At 40.9% G+C, this 17,804-nt stretch overlaps 1 protein-coding gene across 4 annotated transcripts in view; it reads right to left on the bottom strand.

Annotated features, from left to right (window-relative positions):
• Nucleotides 1-17,804, bottom strand: part of LOC136579225 (cohesin subunit SA-2-like) — a 94,937-nt gene that overhangs the window by 19,461 nt on the left and 57,672 nt on the right. For 3 of the 4 annotated variants that reach the window (XM_066579653.1, XM_066579644.1, XM_066579660.1), the window contains 8 exons: nucleotides 15,151-15,357; nucleotides 13,747-13,820; nucleotides 12,757-12,844; nucleotides 11,985-12,065; nucleotides 8,418-8,510; nucleotides 6,202-6,346; nucleotides 4,202-4,347; nucleotides 1,814-1,915 (listed from right to left, as the gene is read on the bottom strand). In XM_066579653.1, coding sequence (XP_066435750.1) covers nucleotides 1,814-1,915; nucleotides 4,202-4,347; nucleotides 6,202-6,346; nucleotides 8,418-8,510; nucleotides 11,985-12,065; nucleotides 12,757-12,844; nucleotides 13,747-13,820; nucleotides 15,151-15,357 — 936 coding nt within the window. The remainder of the gene's footprint in view (nucleotides 1-1,813; nucleotides 1,916-4,201; nucleotides 4,348-6,201; nucleotides 6,347-8,417; nucleotides 8,511-11,984; nucleotides 12,066-12,756; nucleotides 12,845-13,746; nucleotides 13,821-15,150; nucleotides 15,358-17,804) is intronic. The other variant, XM_066579659.1, reaches the window with a different exon arrangement.

The following is a 17,804-nucleotide window of genomic DNA, read 5'->3' as shown; positions in this document are numbered from 1 at the left end:
GGCACTATAGGGGCCTCAATTACTGTGTTGGAGCACTATAGCGGCCATTATTACTATATGGTAATACAATGGAGGCACTATTAGGCCGAGGTCAGACAAGCGTAGTTTACACGCTGCTGCTGCTGCTATAGCAACCAATAGGTTGCTATGGAAGCACTTACACAGACCCTTTTTGGAAGCGCAGGATCTACACTTCTAAAAAAAAAAAAAGGACAGCAAGTACCGACTAGCCTGTCTGCTCCGTGGTGTGCGCCGTGCAGGGTGCTTTCCATAGGCTCCTATAGGAGCCGTGGAAGCATGCAGTCCGCACCATGGATGTGTGGCTGGGCTGCTCCATGAAGCTAGAGAGACAGCCTGGTCACGCGATCTTTTTCAGGATGACAGCAGCGTGGTTTACACATTGCTTAGCAGTGTGTAAACCACGCTTGTCTGACCTCGGCCTTACTATGAGTACACTATTACTATATGAGAGCAGAAGGTGGGTACTTTTATTGTGTGGGCCCTAAAAGTAGCATGATTACTTTGTGGGGCAACAAGGGGCCATTATTACTGTCTGGGGAACTATGGATAGATTTCTTGTTGTAGAGGTGAGGAAAGGTGGGGATGTGCTTGAAAAGTAAAGAATCAAAGATGTCTGTGTGCTAAATTTTGTTGAGATAAGTCATGGCTAAAGGAGTCATCATGGCGGTCTGGCAAGATGGAGAAGTGAAAGTGACTAACTCAGTTCAGAGACAATAGCACCCATCAGTCACTTGTTTTAATTGCTCTATAATTATAAGGTCTTAACTAGAGATGAGCGAGCGTACTCGGAAAAGCACTACTCGCTCGAGTAATTTGCTTTATCCGAGTATCGCTGTGTTTGTCCCTGAAGATTCGGGTGCCGGCACGGAGCGGGGAGCTGCAGGGGAGAGCGGGGAGGAACGGAGGTAAGATCTTTCTCTCCCTCTCTCCTGCCCGCTCTCCCCTGCTCCCCGCTGCGACTCACCTGTCAGCCGCAGCGGCACCCGAATCTTCAGGGACGAGCACAGCGATACTCGGATAAAGCAAATTACTCGAGCGAGTAGTGCTTTTCCGAGTACGCTCGCTCATCTCTAGTCTTAACGTTCTATGCAGATTATACAAGTATATATCCCAGTAACACCGCTGGACCTGTGTGTGCAGAAAACCAGCTGAGGCCTATAAGATTCTAGTTACTCCCCAGATTGGAACAGCAGTCAAACGTGGGACACATCTGTGCATCTATATCTTATAATGACATAGAAAATGCTTATACAAGAAATGTTAAAAATGTGGTGTGGCTATTTAAACAACAGGTCTATATGTGTGTTTTTGTTCTATTGCTTATAACTGCCTAAACATACAACACTTTTCAACATCGAACAAGTTTGTTACATTTATTAGATTTCTGCTACTTTGTGCAGATAGCATTGTTAATATCATAAACACTTGCTCTAGACATTTTACTCTTATTTTGAGTAATTGTTACAATCTTTTAGCATACAAATCCAGTCCATCAACTTCCCAAGATAACATTTCTGCCAATATTCACACATCCACCTACAGACAGTGTCTTCTGGGACTCAGCATACGCTGCTCACTGGCAGCAATGTATCCCATACACAATCAGAGGTGGAATACTGCACATTTAGCCAGAAGGGACTAGCAACCATCTAGCTGATGCCTTTTCAATAGTGTGATAACAGTAACGTTAAGAGAGAAAAAGAATAAACAGGCATTTTCCAGTCCTCTCTTCCCGTCTGAAGCATTCTCATTTAACAGATTGGCAGTCAGTTTCTCTATAGCTGTTTCTTACCTGTTTCAAGCAAAGGACCAGTGTTTTTGCACTCTCTATCCTGTTGATCTGTCTTGTTCGACCTAAGGTTTCCTTAATAATATCGCCAAAATCATTGTATGTCTAAAAATATGAATATAGATATAATTACTTCATTTCACTACCCATACTGTGCTGCTCATTTTATTATCACATGCAAGTGCCAAGCAGCTGATGAAACTCTACTTTCTATCAACTTGAAGTGATATAAAATTGGCTTGTTTTACAATCCAGGGTCTGTAATGTTCATGTCATTATCTTCTTTATGCTTTTGAGTTTCTTTATACTCTGTGTAGTATATAAAATCTGTTTGTATATGTAGACAGTAAGGCCTGGCTCACACGGGCGGATTTGATTTGCGGAAACCGTGCAGGGGCACCCCCGCGGGAGATCCGCGAATCAAGCTGCCCACAGGGATACATGGGCGCCCGCATAGCAGCTTTTTAGCATGCGGATGTGATTTTTTTTCCTAGCGTGCGGGTCGCACACATGGGAGGAAATCACAGCATGCTCCATTTTCCTGCGGATCCCGCAGGGATGGCTTCCATTGAAGTCAATGGAAGCTGTCTCATCTGTGGCACACCCGCAGTGAATAAAAAAAATTAATAAAATACTGCGCATGTGCTGGGCATGTCGCCGGCGTGTCTGGACGCATCCACCGTACTAAAGAAAGAAGATCCGGCCATGATAGAGGAGACCCACGCTGGATCCAGAGAGGTAAGAAGCTGCCTTTAATGTCTATTTCTGCAGGCATGCACGTATTCGGCTGCGGGATTTAGCAGCCGAATCCTTGCATGCCCGTGTGAGCCAGGCCTAAGTTGCAGTGGACAGATCTGTTATAATCTGTTTCTATTTAGAACTTAAGTGCATAAAGGTGCCTTGCTGGACATAAGTACCTAATGACTATAATACGTTAGAACTTTAATTACCATTAGGTACGATTGTGTTAACCAATAAAATCGGGTATAAATCAGGAAAAGGCCACGTTCACACCATATAGATTTCCCGGAGGCAAATCTACCACATTTTTTTCAGAAAATTCTCGTCAGAAGTCAAAGTTTCAAATTTGGATTCCTGGAATGTATTGGCCAGCAAATATACACATGGATTGGCACCATTTTAATTCAATGGCTTTTTCGTTCTGAATCCGCAGCACTAATGAACATACTACAGACTTTAGAATCCACATCTCATTCATCATGCCATATGAGTTGAATGGGTTTTAAAATACCTTATTCAGGGTAGGGGATTCAGTCAGATTTAGGTGCATAAATAGAACCCAAAGCCCGTCAAAATTATGAACGTGTGAACAGGGCTTAAGTAGTAGGATTTTTCAGTGGCAGGTAGCAATATTTTTTCTACCTTGCAAATAGTAAATACACTCTGCATTGACGAATTTCCCGCCACCTGAGCCGTTCTGACCAGACTGTTAGGAGGTGTTGGGACCAGTGAATGCGCCAGGGCACACACACAAGGTGATTGGGCATAGGACACCCTTGACAGACCACCGGTAGTGAGAATTGTCTGATTGTCCGACAAGCGTGGGCAAGTCCCTCTGTTTCGTGGTCCACCATCCAGAGACAGGTGGCACCAGCATTACAGGCCCCTGTGTTTGTCAGAACAATTTCCAGGCACTTGGCTGCAGGAGATTTGGTTTGATGGCGCTAATTTTGTGGAATGCCTTTGACACCCACCGTTAACTTCGTTGCCAGTGGCGTTGTGAACGACAAAACTGGACTGCTGCAAAGAAGAATCAGGCTGGGTTGTCTTCAGTGCCGAATCCAGGTTTAGTTTGGGCACTGATGACAACCATGTTAGTGTCTGGAAACCTAAAGGTGAGCACCTCAATCATTTCTTCATATGGAGCAGCACACCGCTCCTACTGCTAGTGTAATGGTCTGGGGGGCTACCACATAGGACAGTCGGTCGACCCTCTCATGGCTGGGCTTCCAAGAGGTATTTTCCAGCAGGACAATGCTTGAACACGCAAAACACGGGTGTCACAGGAATGTCCCCACAACATTCCCACACTTCCGTGGCCTGCCCAATCGCCAGATTTATCGCCAATAGAACATTTGCTCTGATAGTGTAATCATTTACTTATATTAATGTTACAATCACACATAGAAAGCTTGACTTCGATAACTCCTTCTAGGTGCTTAATATTTTTTTTGTACAATGAGTGTATGAATTGAAAAACAATCGGAACAGCATTAAAGAAACCATATATTACCAAGGTATTGCATTTTAAATATATCCTGATGATTCATTCAATAATAAATGTTTTATAATGCAGAATGTGCAGTAAGGTCTAAACTGAAACATATAGTTTAGTACATAAAAAAAGCTGGATCTATGGTTGCAATTTACCTTCATATATTGCTTATAGATTTCTGCTACTGAAGACATTTCCACTATGCTGGAAACTATGAGCTTGCAATAAACCGCCAGTAACATCCTCTTCCTATGTAAAATAACCAGGGTCACGTCCTCATTGGTCTCGGACACAACTGCATCTTAAAATAATAAAGGATGGTTAGCTCTTGGAGAGAGGAACATCAATACTGTACAAGTAATATTTATATGACATTCCATTTCAGCTGCGACCAAAAAAAGCAAACCAGTAGTGGTGTATTCAGCTTTAGAGGATAGTGGCCTCATTGTATGCACAGCTGCTGGCAAAGATCTGACATTTTTATCCCCAGTAACCCTTGATACAGCACATAAGTTATTAAAACAGGCTTCTTACCAGTGACTACAATGAGGACCAGGCTGTTTTGTACCTTAAGGACCAGACACTTTTTAGGGATTTTACCCATGTGGCGGTTTTACTGCTCTGTTTTTTTCCTTCAGCTACCAAAATTATTTTTGCTGCTTTTTTTTCCTGTGACATATAGGGCTACTTTTTAAAATCTTTTTCACTGACTTTTTTTTCCGTTCATTAGTTTTATTGGGGGTAAAAAGTGAAAAATAATAATTATTTTTAACGTTTATAGTATTTTTTTTTAAATCAGTATTTTTATGCTATAATAAAGTATGGGAATGGGTTCCTCATTTTGTTTCAGACGTTTTGATATATAATATGTATGGTAATGGATTACAGAGTGCATACGGCGACAGTTTTGGTTGGCGTCGGCTTTGGGTTATTTTCTTTTTTATATATATATATATTTTTATTTTATTCTGTAATTTTGATTTATGTAATTATTTTTTTTACCATCTATGTCCCCCATGATGTCATATAAGACCTCTGGGAACATTCACATGTTTGTTTATTTTTTATTACACACTTTCCCACTGAAGCTTGGGCATCCATAGGAGCCCCAGTTACAGGGGAAAACATCCAACTGTTGTGACAATAGTCACTGGCAGAGCTGATCAGGGTCTGCTAGGACCCTGCAGTTCTGCTGTAATAGGGGATCATGGCCGTCACGTGACCGCTAACTCGCGTAGTGGAAGAACCACTTCCACTTTCACTTCTTAGTACATAGCGCTCATTGAGTGCTATGTACCAGGAAAAGGAGAAGGCAGAAGTGGTTAAAAACTGCTTCTCCCTTCTCCTTCGGGTTCTCATCTGTGACTAACGGCTGACAACCCAACCTGCTTCTGCTCGATTACAAAAGTAGGGGCTTTAATCTTGCGCCGTATACTTACCGCGCGTTATCCTTAAGGGGTTAATATGTTTACTTTTAGTACAAGGTTATATAAAGCTGAAATAAAAAAATATAATGCCTTTATACACAATATGCTATAATATGAACATAAAATCACCTTCATCAAAACTTAGAAAATTGACAGCAGAAAAAGACCACATGGTCCATCTAGCCTGCCCTTATTTATCTGTTAGGATAGATCTATGCTTATCCCAGGCAGCTTCAATTCATTTATTGCTGACTTTCCAACCACGTCTGCTAGAAGTTTGTTCCAAGCATTTAGTCTTTCAGAAAACAAAAAACTATTTCCTGACATTGCTTCTGATCTTTCTCCCAACTAATCTCAGATTGTGCCCCCTTGTTCTACTGTTTAGCTTCCTAATAAATACATTTCTTTCCTGCACTTTATTTATACGGTTAACAGACTTAAAAGTTTCGATCATGTCTCCCCTCTATCCAAGCATGGGAGAAAGAGGGGGAACATGATCAAAAAGTAAGAAACTTTCAAGAGGAAATTATACATGGTACACATCAATAGATTGTTTTTCCTTATTGACATATACATAAAACAAAATATGTGACCATGAGGCCAATACTGTTATGAGGAGTACTGGCCAACATTGCTTTGGGGGCATCATTTTGTTTAGAAGGCAGATAGGATATTCTACCCTTGAGATATATCATGTAACTTAATTTTAATGCAATAAACAAAATCACCTTTGCTTTTCTCTTCCTCAGCCTGGAAAACATGTTGACGGACAAAGGAGAGCAGTTCTGACTCCAGTACTGAATCTACACAGCAAAGCATCCTGCCTCCTCTAGTGTGTAGTAACATAAGCAAGTCACATAGGGAAAGGAATGCCTGAAAAGAATTAATTGGCATTATAGATATGCATTCAAAATTACATTTAATCACAGGAAATGCAATGGAATTTCCTTCATTGTTTACACATCAATACAGCACTGTGTAAAAAGCTTTAGGCAGGTGTGGAAAAATGCCGCAACGTAAGAAGGCTTTTAAAAATAGAAGTTTTAATAGTTTTTTGGTAATTTAACAAAATGAAAGAACAAAAGAGAAATCTAAATCAAATCAATATTTGGTGTGACTTCCCTTTGTCTTCAAAACAGCGTCAATTCTTCTAGGTACACTTGCACAAGGAACTCGGCAGGAAGGTTGTTCCAGACATCTTGGAGAACTAACCATAGATCTTCTATTGATGTAGACTTGCTTAAAGGGGTTGTCCCGCGCCAAAACGGTTTTTTTTTTATTCAATAGGCCCACCGTTCGGCGCGAGACAAACCCAACGCATGGGTTAAAAAAGAAAAAGTTTAGTACTTACCCGAATCCCCGCGCTGCGGCGACTTCTTCCTTACCTTTGTAAGATGGCCGCCGGGATCTTCACCCACGATGCACCGCAGGTCTTCTCCCATGGTGCACCGTGGGCTCTGTGCGGTCCATTGCCGATTCCAGCCTCCTGATTGGCTGGAATCGGCACACGTGACGGGGCGGAGCTACGAGGACCAGCTCTCCGGCACGAGCGGCCCCATTCACCAGGGAGAAGACCGGACTGCGCAAGCGCGTCTAATCGGGCGATTAGACGCTGAAATTAGACGGAGCCATGGAGACGTGGACGCTAGCAACGGAACAGGTAAGTGAATAACTTCTGTATGGCTCATAATTAATGCACGATGTACATTACAAAGTGCAATAATATGGCCATACAGAAGTGTATAACCCCACTTGCTTTCGATGGACAACCCCTTTAAATCCTCTTGTCTCTTCATGTAATCCCAGACAGACTCAATGATGTTGAGCTCAAGGCTCTGTGGGGTCATATCATCACTTCCAGGACCCCCTGTTCTACTTTACTCTGAATATATTTGTTGATGACATTGGCTGTATGTTTGGGGTTGTTGTCCTGCTGCACAAGATATTTGGAACTAATCATCCACCTTCTATTTTTAAAAACTTTTTTTTTTTAACTTTGCAGCATTTTTTCCACACCTGCCAAGACTTTTACACGGTACTGTATATATTCTGATTTTTACATGTACGGATACTTTTACATGGGCTGATAGTCACCTGAGTAATCGCTTACTTGTCGGAGTTGCTTGGTTTTCAGCTCACCTAAAAACCAAACGACTGTTGGGCCTGTGTAAACAGGCAGTCGTTAATCTACAAATCACTGTTTAACCAAAATGGAAGCATGTTGCTAAAACAGGTCTCCGGCACGCCTCCATTTAGTGGGCGATCATCACTCCTGTGTGAACGCACAGCAGCTATAATCATTGCTACAATTGTTGCCCAACAAGCTGACAAAGATGAAATCTTTACATTGACCCATGTAGTCTGCAACCCCACTGGCAGCATGGCTGAAATGATATGCGGTCAATACAGAAGAGCAACATTCTTGCTGCACTAGAGTACTGCTCCACGCTGCCATCGCAGAGAAGTCATGCTGCATCGTTGAAACGGGCATAATATCCAATAATGAATTTGTGATGAGCTGTGTTTACTACACTCCCAATTCTATCTGCCTAAACCGTTAATGAGCCGTTTACACAAGATGATTATTGCTCAAAATTCGTTCAAACAACAAAATCTGAACGATAACCGTGCAGCGTAAATGCACAGAAATCGCTCACTATTCTTTCACATCGCTGGATCGTGGTCTTGTCGTTCTGTGTAAACGCTCAGAAGCCAGGGAGAAGCCCACAATCCAGTAACAAAGTCCGTCAGTGTAAACGCTCTGCACAAGCGCCGATGACCTTAGCGGTGAAGTCAGCACTTGTGCACTCGTTTACCCCACTGTCGGCCAGTATAAAAGGGCCGTAATATAGAGTAGAATTGCCAACACGTAACTTTTTTATTCTTCAAAAGCATTATATGAAAATAATATGAATAGGGTATGTATGAAGACTGATAAACTCACCTGCTCTCTTACAGATTGATATTTGTGACCCAAGTATTTCCGACACAGCTGGAAAAAGTGTTTCACTCGAGTTGCATAGATACTAAGCTCTTCCTGTAAATTTACCAGAAATAAAAAAACTAAAATTTGTATTTGCTGTATTACACCTGTATATACTGATTACACTTACAACTACTAAAGCAAAAAATGCTGCAAAGATCAATCAGTTTTCCAACATATACTGAACTTGGATCTCTGAACTCTATACCCTCTATAAACAGACTTCACATTGTTTTTCAATAATAACAATGAAATTAACCCCTTAGTGACAAAGCCGGTTTGCGCCTTAGTGACGGAGCCAAATTTTGGAACTCTGACATGCGTCGTTCAACATAGCATAACTCCGTAAAGGTTTTGCATATCCAAGTGATTCTGTCATTATTTTTTCGCCACATGTTGTACTTCATTTAGGTGGTGAAAATAGACCGATAGAATTTGTGTATATTTATTAACAGTACCAATATTGGAAAAATTTGGAAACAATTGTCATTTCTTCACATTTTCAACTGTAATATCACAAATATGTCCAAAGATACTGTACAAATTTTTGATAGGATATACATTTCCATCTGTTTACTTTATTCTGAATGCACATTTGAAAAACTTTTGTGTTTTTTTTAACCATTTAGGAGACGTACAAATTTAACATTAATTTTCAGCATTTTGAGGAGCACTTTGTTTTCCTGCACCAAGCCAAGTTTGCAAAGGCTCATGAGTGTCAGAATAATAGATACCCCCCCCCCCAAATGACCCCATTTTAAAAACTACACCCCTTAATGTATTCACTGAGGGGTGTCATGAATATTTTGACCCCAAAGTTTTTTTTGCAGGAATTAATTCAATTTAGAGGAGAAAAAATAAAATTTCATATTTTTGCAAATATGTCATTTTAAAGACATATTTATTTCCCATAGTGCCAATTGGATTGACACCCCAAAATGGATACCCCTGTTACTCCCGTGTTCAGAAATATACCCATTGTGGCCCTAATCTTATGTCTGGATGCACAACGGGGCCCAAAATGAAAGGAGTAGTCAGTGTCTTTCAGAACATAAATTTTGCTTGAAGGTGTTTTAGGCCCCGTAGCACATTTGTAGAGCTTTTGAGCGGCCAAAACCAAAGAGAACCCCCACAAATGACCCCATTTTGAAAACTAGACCCCTTAACGAATTTATCTAGGGGTGTACTACCCATTTTGACCCAACAGTTTTTGAATGAATTCAAGCAAAGCAATAGGGAAAAAAAAATGTGATTTTCGTTTTTTTGGCAATTCTGTCATTTTAAAAACAGCTTTTTTTGTACACACACATGAATGAAGACTTGCACCCCATATTGGATATCCTGTTTGTCCCGTGTTCAGAGACACACCCATTGTGGCCCTAATCTTTTTCTGGATGCACAACAGGGCCCAAAATATAAGGAGTAGTCGGTGGCTTTCAGAACAGAAATTTAGCATGAAGGTGATTTATGCCCCATAGCACACTTGTAGAGCTCTTGAGCGGCCAAAACGACAAAGAACCCCAACAAATGATCCCATTTTGAAAACTAGACCCCTTAACGAATTAATCTAGGGGTGTACTGCGTATTTTTACCCTACAATTTTTGAATAAATCTAAGCAAAGCAGTAGGGGAAAATTAAAATTTTCATTTTTTTGGCAGTTGTATCAATTTAAAAACTGTTTTTTTTGTACAGCACACAAATGAATGAAGACTTTCACCCCAAAATGGATACTCCTGTTTGTCCCGTGTTCAGAAACATACCCATTGTGGCCCTAATCTACTTAAAGAACACATGGCTAGGCCTATAATGGAAGGAGCACCCGTTGGATTTCAGGGTACAATGGAATAAATTCCAGGCCCCATTGCCCACTTGTAGAGCCATTGAGCGTCCAAAACCATAAAGAACCCCCACAAATGACCCCATTTTGAAAACTAGACCCCTTAACGAATTCATCTAGGGGTGTATTGCGTATTTTGACCCCACAGTATTTCAATGAATCTAAGCAAAGCAGAAGAAAAAAATTAGGATTTTAATTTTTTTGTCAATTTTAAAACTGGTTTTTTTGTACAGTGTACATAGAAATGAAGACGTTTACCCCAAAATGGATCCCCCCGTTTGCCCGTGTTCAAAAACATACCCCTTGTGGCCCTAATCTACTTAAAGGACACATGGCAAGGCCTGTAATGGAGGGAACACCTGTTGGATTGCAGGGCACAACTGAATACATTCCAGGCCCCATTGCCCACTTGTATGGAATAAAAATTGGCACCTTAAAAAAATCCCCCTCCGCGCCCTTTTCAGCGTTCCCTAAATCTTAGATAAAAGTAATAATGTGAACTGTGTAGTATTTCCAAAGACAGGGGTAATTACGGAGGCTGGTTGGGATGGGCACATGGGGCAATAAAACCATGTATCCCCCCTCCTCTCATGCTTTTTGGGGGGTATTTCGTGACCTCAGTAGCGGGTATGGGGTGTAAAAAGTGGCGCTCTCTGAGTCTCCGTAAGCTTGATGAGGTGCGGCGGTCTCACACAGAAGACGCTCAACAAGCTGCTCCTGGAACTGCATGAAGGCGAACGTTCCCGGGGCTTCTTGTAAATGACGTATTACAGGTAGCCGTCTGAATAACGCCGGTTCACGCAGCCGTAGGTGGAATCCGCTTGCGGAGGCCTGCAGCGGATCCCAGCTGTGAGCCCAGCTGTGACCCTGCGTACGGCCGCGTAATGTACTGCGCATAACTGCCTACTCACACAGGCGATCATGCGCAGTACCCTTTTTTTTTTTTTTTAATTTCCCGCACCGTCGCTTAGCGATGACGCGGGTACCCGCAGCCTGTACACAATGTAGTTGAGTATGGGCTGCGGGTATATCCACGACCATGGAGCACAATAGGCTGTATGTTGCGGATATCCGCGGTAAAATAGAACCTGCTGCGTTCTCTTTTCTGCGAGTGGATTACGCAATTCCGACTCGCTAATGTGAGCGGAATTGTGTAATCCAATGCGATTGATCTGCGTATTACCGTGGATCAGATGTATGTGGAATCCGTAATTCCTATCTGGTCATGTGAGACTGGCCAAAGGTAGATCGCTACCTTTTTATCACGTGACTGGCGACCGCTCAACAAGGTCACTGCTCCAGGCTCTCGGCGACCATTGGTCGCTGGGAGCAAGATTTTAAATTTCCTGGGCTCCCCGCCTCCTGCGCATGTGCCCGATGTTTTGCCGGCGGTCGCATGTGCAGAATCCAGGAAAGTTCTCGGAGGAAGATCACATCGGGGTGCAAATACAGAGGCCTCCGGTAAAAAGTTTCATGTCATCTCACCGATCGCATCGGTGAGGGGAGATGAAGCTTCACCTTTTTTTTACTTTTACGTGATCGCCATTATCCATTGGATAATGGCGAACACGTGATCAAGAACCGCTCACCGCGGCCCCCCGCGGCGGAAATCCAGCCATGGGCATTAGTCCTTAGGTAGCTAACAAAGCATAGTAATATAAAAATAAATAAAACAGAACATAGAATGTACCTGTGTATGTGGATCTTCTATGATAGGTAACAGCTGCCAGAGGATGGCATAATACATGCACTGTAGAGCAGGTTGCACGAGCTAGACAAAGAAGAGAATATACTGAACAAAGAGTTTCTTTAATGCTGCATAAAGCAAGGGAACTTCAAATTTATATTGTGTTTTTTTTATTAAAAAACAATCCAGGAAAACTGTATTTGAAGGTGTTTTACCACCATTGGGTGGTATATTGCTTATATATGCCCTCACATCCTAATTGCGGAGACCCCTAACTCTGAAAATGAGGGAGCCTCAGCGCTAGTTAAGAACAATGGGGTTTTTGCCTCCACAACAGCGCTCCACCTAAGTCACAGTCCCGAAACGCACCACATTAAAACTGGAGCAATACTGTAAGCTGTGTCCCCTGATGACACGGACAAGAATGACTCCTTTGATTTTTTCCCAGGATGGAAAAGATCCTTCTCTTTTACTTTACATTTAGACTACTGGAAAAATGAAGACTCTAGAAAAAACTTGCAGCAAAATTGTGATTTCAAATAAATCTGATGATTAAAATTAGATTTATATACGCATCAAATGTTTTCAAGGTTGTTACTGATCATTATGTACAGAAGCAGGAGGTAGGAGTAGAAATATAGATTACAGTAAGAGACAATGTATATGGAGACAAAACAAAGGACTTCTTCAACTTCCCATAAGCATTATGTGCTATATATTCCATGACACAAAGGAAAAAGTAAAACTGCAATGTCAACAGAGATAACACGCTTACCTCAGCTGGCAAGCTTTGCTGTGGCATATCAAACATAAGGAGTGCAGAAGTCTTCTGATACAGATCCCACTGATTGAGATTGTGAGCGCTGTAAATGAGATATATGGAGAACAACATAATAAAGTTAGTACATGTAGAAATCAGGGTAGTACTGGTAAGGAAGGTAGGTAGCATCTGTCCTGGAAATGAGAAAATGTAAAGTGCCTTCAAAACTTTTTGTTCTACTTTTGTACTGTAATGGATAGGATTTAAAAAAAATTCACCAATTGCTTTGATTATATCTGTCACTAAGAATATTATTAAAACTAAAAAAAGAGAATCAATCAGATATCAGAAGTGTTACAAAAGAGCAATAAATGTGCTTTCCCTTCGTAAAGATCATGCTTTCATAATTCTATCCTAAGCGCTAAGGTAATTTACCTTTATTATTGACCAAAAATATGGACCGACAGCAACTTGACTAACTCGTTTGAATTTTACTTTCTTCTTACAGGGAAAACTGGACCATTTCATGGCCAGCTATAAAACCAAAGTTTTAAATTAGGCATTTCAAATGACTTCTTTTTTTTGGATACATCCAAGATTTAAAAGGCAAACATTCATTCCCTTTGATCCCCATAAACTAAGTAATGGGGCTAAAAAGGTGAGGTAACGGGGAGTCCGAGGAGGCATCTTTTATACTCACCAAGCAGCCCCTTCCAGCTCTGTGTTCCAGCAAAGTTAGCATGTGCCAGCAGCTTGACTCACTCTGAGTGAGGGGACACAACACTGGAATGAGGCACTCGGTGAGTATAAGCGATGCCTCTCTGGACTCCCCATTCCCTCACCTTTGAGTCCCATAATTTGGTTCATGGGGCTCAAAGGTAATGACTATGTCTCTTTAATTAAAAAAAATCAAACCAGCATCTTGAATAACGGGAGGTTCCGACACTGAAATAGTGCATGCAATGTAAGAGTTATGCTAATGTTGTCCAGGCTAGGAAGTCTCACTTGTGAAAAGCTGCAAGTCTTCTTAGTGTGCAGGATATAAGATACACATCTTCAGCAGTCATAGGCTCTTTTCCCTAAAACAAAAATTATAATGGTTAAATTGGACCAGATAAGAATAATTTTGGCCGGCTTCACACGGACGAGAAAATCACGTGAGATTTGTGCGTTGCAAGACACACAAATATGAACCACATTCTTTTGAATTCATACACATCTCTCTTAGTTTTTAATGGGGCCAGTGGCAGCATCACACCACGTGCTAGGTGCACGTGTTGCGATATGATGCAAGGTTTCCCCATTGAAAACAATGGCGGAATCTCCGCAATCCTCCACCATGGCTGACAGCCGCAGCAGAGGATTGCTACTTCCCCTAAGTGATGTGACATGGTTTTCACATAACGCCTCGCATGCACAGGGAAATAGCATGTTGGCGAGTGCAAAATATCGCACTCACCCATGTCAAGTTAGCCTTAAGAGGTGATTTCCAAAGTGACGTAAATCCAACAAATGCCATTTTCTACAGAAACAGGATTTTCTGTGGTGTGACTTTGGACACATTGGAATGATATATGATCTTTGCAGTAAATGTTTTGTAAGTATTTGAGTGATTTAGGCTGTAATACGTTGCTAATGATACTGTAGTAGAGATGAGCGAGCGTACTCGCTAAAGCAAACTACTCGAGCGAGTAGTGCCTTATACGAGTACCTGCCCGCTCGTCTCTAAAGATTCGGGTGCCGGCGGGGGGAAGATCTCTCTCACACTTTCTCCCCCCCCCCACTCCACCCTGCTCACTCCCGCAACTCACCGCTCTCGCATAAGGCACTACTCACTCGAGTAGTTTGCCTCAGCGAGTACGCTCGCTCATCTCTATACTGTAGGCATCATGAAAGTATTTAACCACTCACTCTTGCCTCAATTTCTTCATAAAAATGGATATAAGTCACTTTGGAAATCACCTCTCCATTTCTATTAGGAAAAAAGCTCTGGCAGAACATTGACATGAAAACTAGTCCATACATGATCCCGTAAGTTAGTAGTACTTGTAAACAGGAAATTATGGGTGAAATAATGAAACACAATTCATAAAGTGAACTTTGTAGTTTCACAATAATATATCATTATGTACCATGGAAAATTAAAGTTACATATTAAACAGTGAAGTCATTGTTGTAGTCTTTGCTATACAATGAATAGAGAATCTGCTTCAGGGTTGTCTCACTGAAATGAAATCCAGATCTTCACTTGAGGTAAAATGTGTTGGTACATACAAATACAATACCAAAGTAGGAGATGTCAATTCATTTCATAATAAAAGGGCAATAATTGAAACTTTCCCTAGATTTTCCTTCTGAGTACTAACTACATTGCCAACTTAAATTCATACACAATACAATGTGACTCACCTCCTGTAGAACATCATCCAGCACACGACTGTAAGTGTCCACTAGATGGCTGATCAGTTCTTTTTTGGAGAGACTGACCTGGCAGTTTGGGCTACTCTGCTTTTCATTACTGAGACTGCTGTAGGTTTTGGAACAGGCTTCAAGCACCTCTGCTTCTGAATGACTTACAGCTATGCTTTTCATCTGCTTCAACAAGGCCTCTAAGTGCTGCAATCCAATAGAAATCAGTGATTTTTTTCTATTAATGGAGGATCATTCTTTACTTTATCTCTTCTTTAACATTACATACATACGTATTGCTAACAAAAATGTAATTGGTTAGAAAGTAAAGTATAAGTCATTGTATCAATGTTATAAAAAAAGTCAATATCTAAGATCTGGTCGATTTGTGAAGCAAGCAAACAATTTATGATCGTATCATTGATCTTTTAGTGCGTTTATATAGGCGCTAAATAGGCAATAATTGTTCGGACTGCTTGGTAACAAACATATGATAACACAGTTACATGTAAATTAGGCTTAGAATATTTTGGGGGGGTTTATAAAACATTTAAAAGTTTTATAATGAATGAATAAATAAATAAAAGTTAGATAATAAACTTCTCATTGTTGCAGCGGTTCTGGGATCTGCTCTTTTTTATTAATCTGGTTCAGGTCTTGTACATGTTTTCCTTAATTTTCTGGCTCTGTTGGGAGTGGTTTTAGGTGATTTTTGCTTGGTCTCATCTGCGGGTAATTTGGGAGGACCATCTAACCTGGCATGGCGCTTAGTTCATTGCTGTTTATTTCAGTCTCCCTCTCACTGTGGTGGAAAGTAGGAGTTTGGTGCTGAGGTTACTATTGTTGATATCTTGTTCTCAGTGGTTTTCTCCTCTCCCACATAGGGTATGCTAGTGGCCTAGGTACGTGGTCAGGTTCACCCTTATTAAGGCGGGTTATCTACGTATAGGAAGGTCCCTTCCCTGGGAAAAAAGGTTTATAGGGACAGTATTTCCCTGGTGTCTGTTTTCTTTATCTGTGTGCAGTTGCAGCCTGTTTCTTCACAGCCCGTGAGTCTTTTAGGTTTTCGGATCCAGCGCATCTAGATTGGGCGTGGCACTCATTTTAAGCACTTTAGAACCAGAGATTTCTCTTTTTTTATTTTTTCATCCTGGCCTTCCAGGAGCCATAACTTTTATATGTATGCATACAGCATAGCTGTATGACGGCTTGTTTTTTGCTGAATGAATTGTATTTTTTTATTGTACCATTTAGTGTACAGTATAATGTATGGGAAAAGTTTTACATTTTTTTAGGTGGGGAAAAACTAGAAAAAATGTAAATTACGCCATTTCTGGTGGGTTTAGTTTTTACAGTATTCACAGAGCAGTAAAAATGACATATGAACTTTGTTCTATGGGTCAGTATGAACCTTGTTCGCTGGTGATACCAAATTTATATAGTTTCTTAATGTTTTTCTAGTTTTAAATTGTAAATCATTTTTAGTTAAACAAACATTGCTTTCCGTCTCCATATTCTCAGACCCATAACTTTAAAAAAAAAAATTGTTGACTTTTGCAGGCTGAGATAAAGTTTTTATTACTACTACTATGGAAAATATGCATCTTTTTAATCACTTTTTATTTTGAAAAAAAAACAAAAACCACAATTCTAGCATTCCGTCCTTTACCATATGGGATAAATGTTGTGATATTTTAATAGTTATGACTTTTACATAAACAGCAAAATATGTGGAGTTGTTTGACTGTTTACTTTTTGGGAGGGAAATGAAGAAAAGGGGGTGTATTTTGTTTTTTAACTGTTACAAAAATTTTATTTAATCTTTATTTACACTTTTATTTAGTCCTCACAGGGAACTTGAACTTGCAATAATTTGATCACTTGTACTATGTACTGCAAAATTTCAGTATTGGATTCTATAGGAATTTTTGAGCAGAGCTTGAGGGTCATCTATGCGTGGCAGCCCTGGGTGCCTTTAGTATGCTCTGGGCTGCCATGCTGGCCCATCAGCATCCCCTGACAGAGCTGCCGTGGGTGCCAATGGGGCGTAGAAAGGGGTGTGTGGGTGTCCCAGCGACAAGTGGTCAGCTTTAACTGTGGCATCTAAACAGTTAGGTGCTGCAATCAGAACTAACTCTGATCACAGCAGTTATCATCCGCTGTCAGAAACAGCTGATAGCCGCTGGGTTTGGAGCAGACTCGTCTCCTAAGCACGCTCAATACACGATTCAGGACCGCAGGATGTTTATATGTGCTGAACAGCCCTAAAGTGGTTACGTTTACATTTGCACTATTGTTACTGTTGTTTGGCTTCGTCATTGGAGCTAAACCACAAAAATAACAAAAGTACTGGACTCAGCATTAAACTCACATGGATGGTGCCCAAATGACCCCATTAACTATAATAAGGTACGTTAGGCTTCCATCTCATCATCCAGCTTTTTACCAGACAAAATATCGCAACATGCTGTGCTATTTCTGTGCTACTTGTTTGGGATTTTATGCTGGATTTGTGCTAAAGATTATGAAAGGAGCCTCAGACACAGTAATAAATATAACCTTAATTACTATAGATGAGCAAGTATACTCGGTAAAGGCAATTGCTCGAGCGAGCATTGCCTTTAGTGAGTACCTGCCCACTCGAGATGAAAAGT

This window comes from Eleutherodactylus coqui, chromosome 1 (assembly GCF_035609145.1).
Source record: "Eleutherodactylus coqui strain aEleCoq1 chromosome 1, aEleCoq1.hap1, whole genome shotgun sequence".
Classification (NCBI taxonomy): Eukaryota; Metazoa; Chordata; class Amphibia; order Anura; family Eleutherodactylidae; genus Eleutherodactylus; species Eleutherodactylus coqui.
This window is presented reverse-complemented; position numbering and strand designations above follow the sequence as displayed.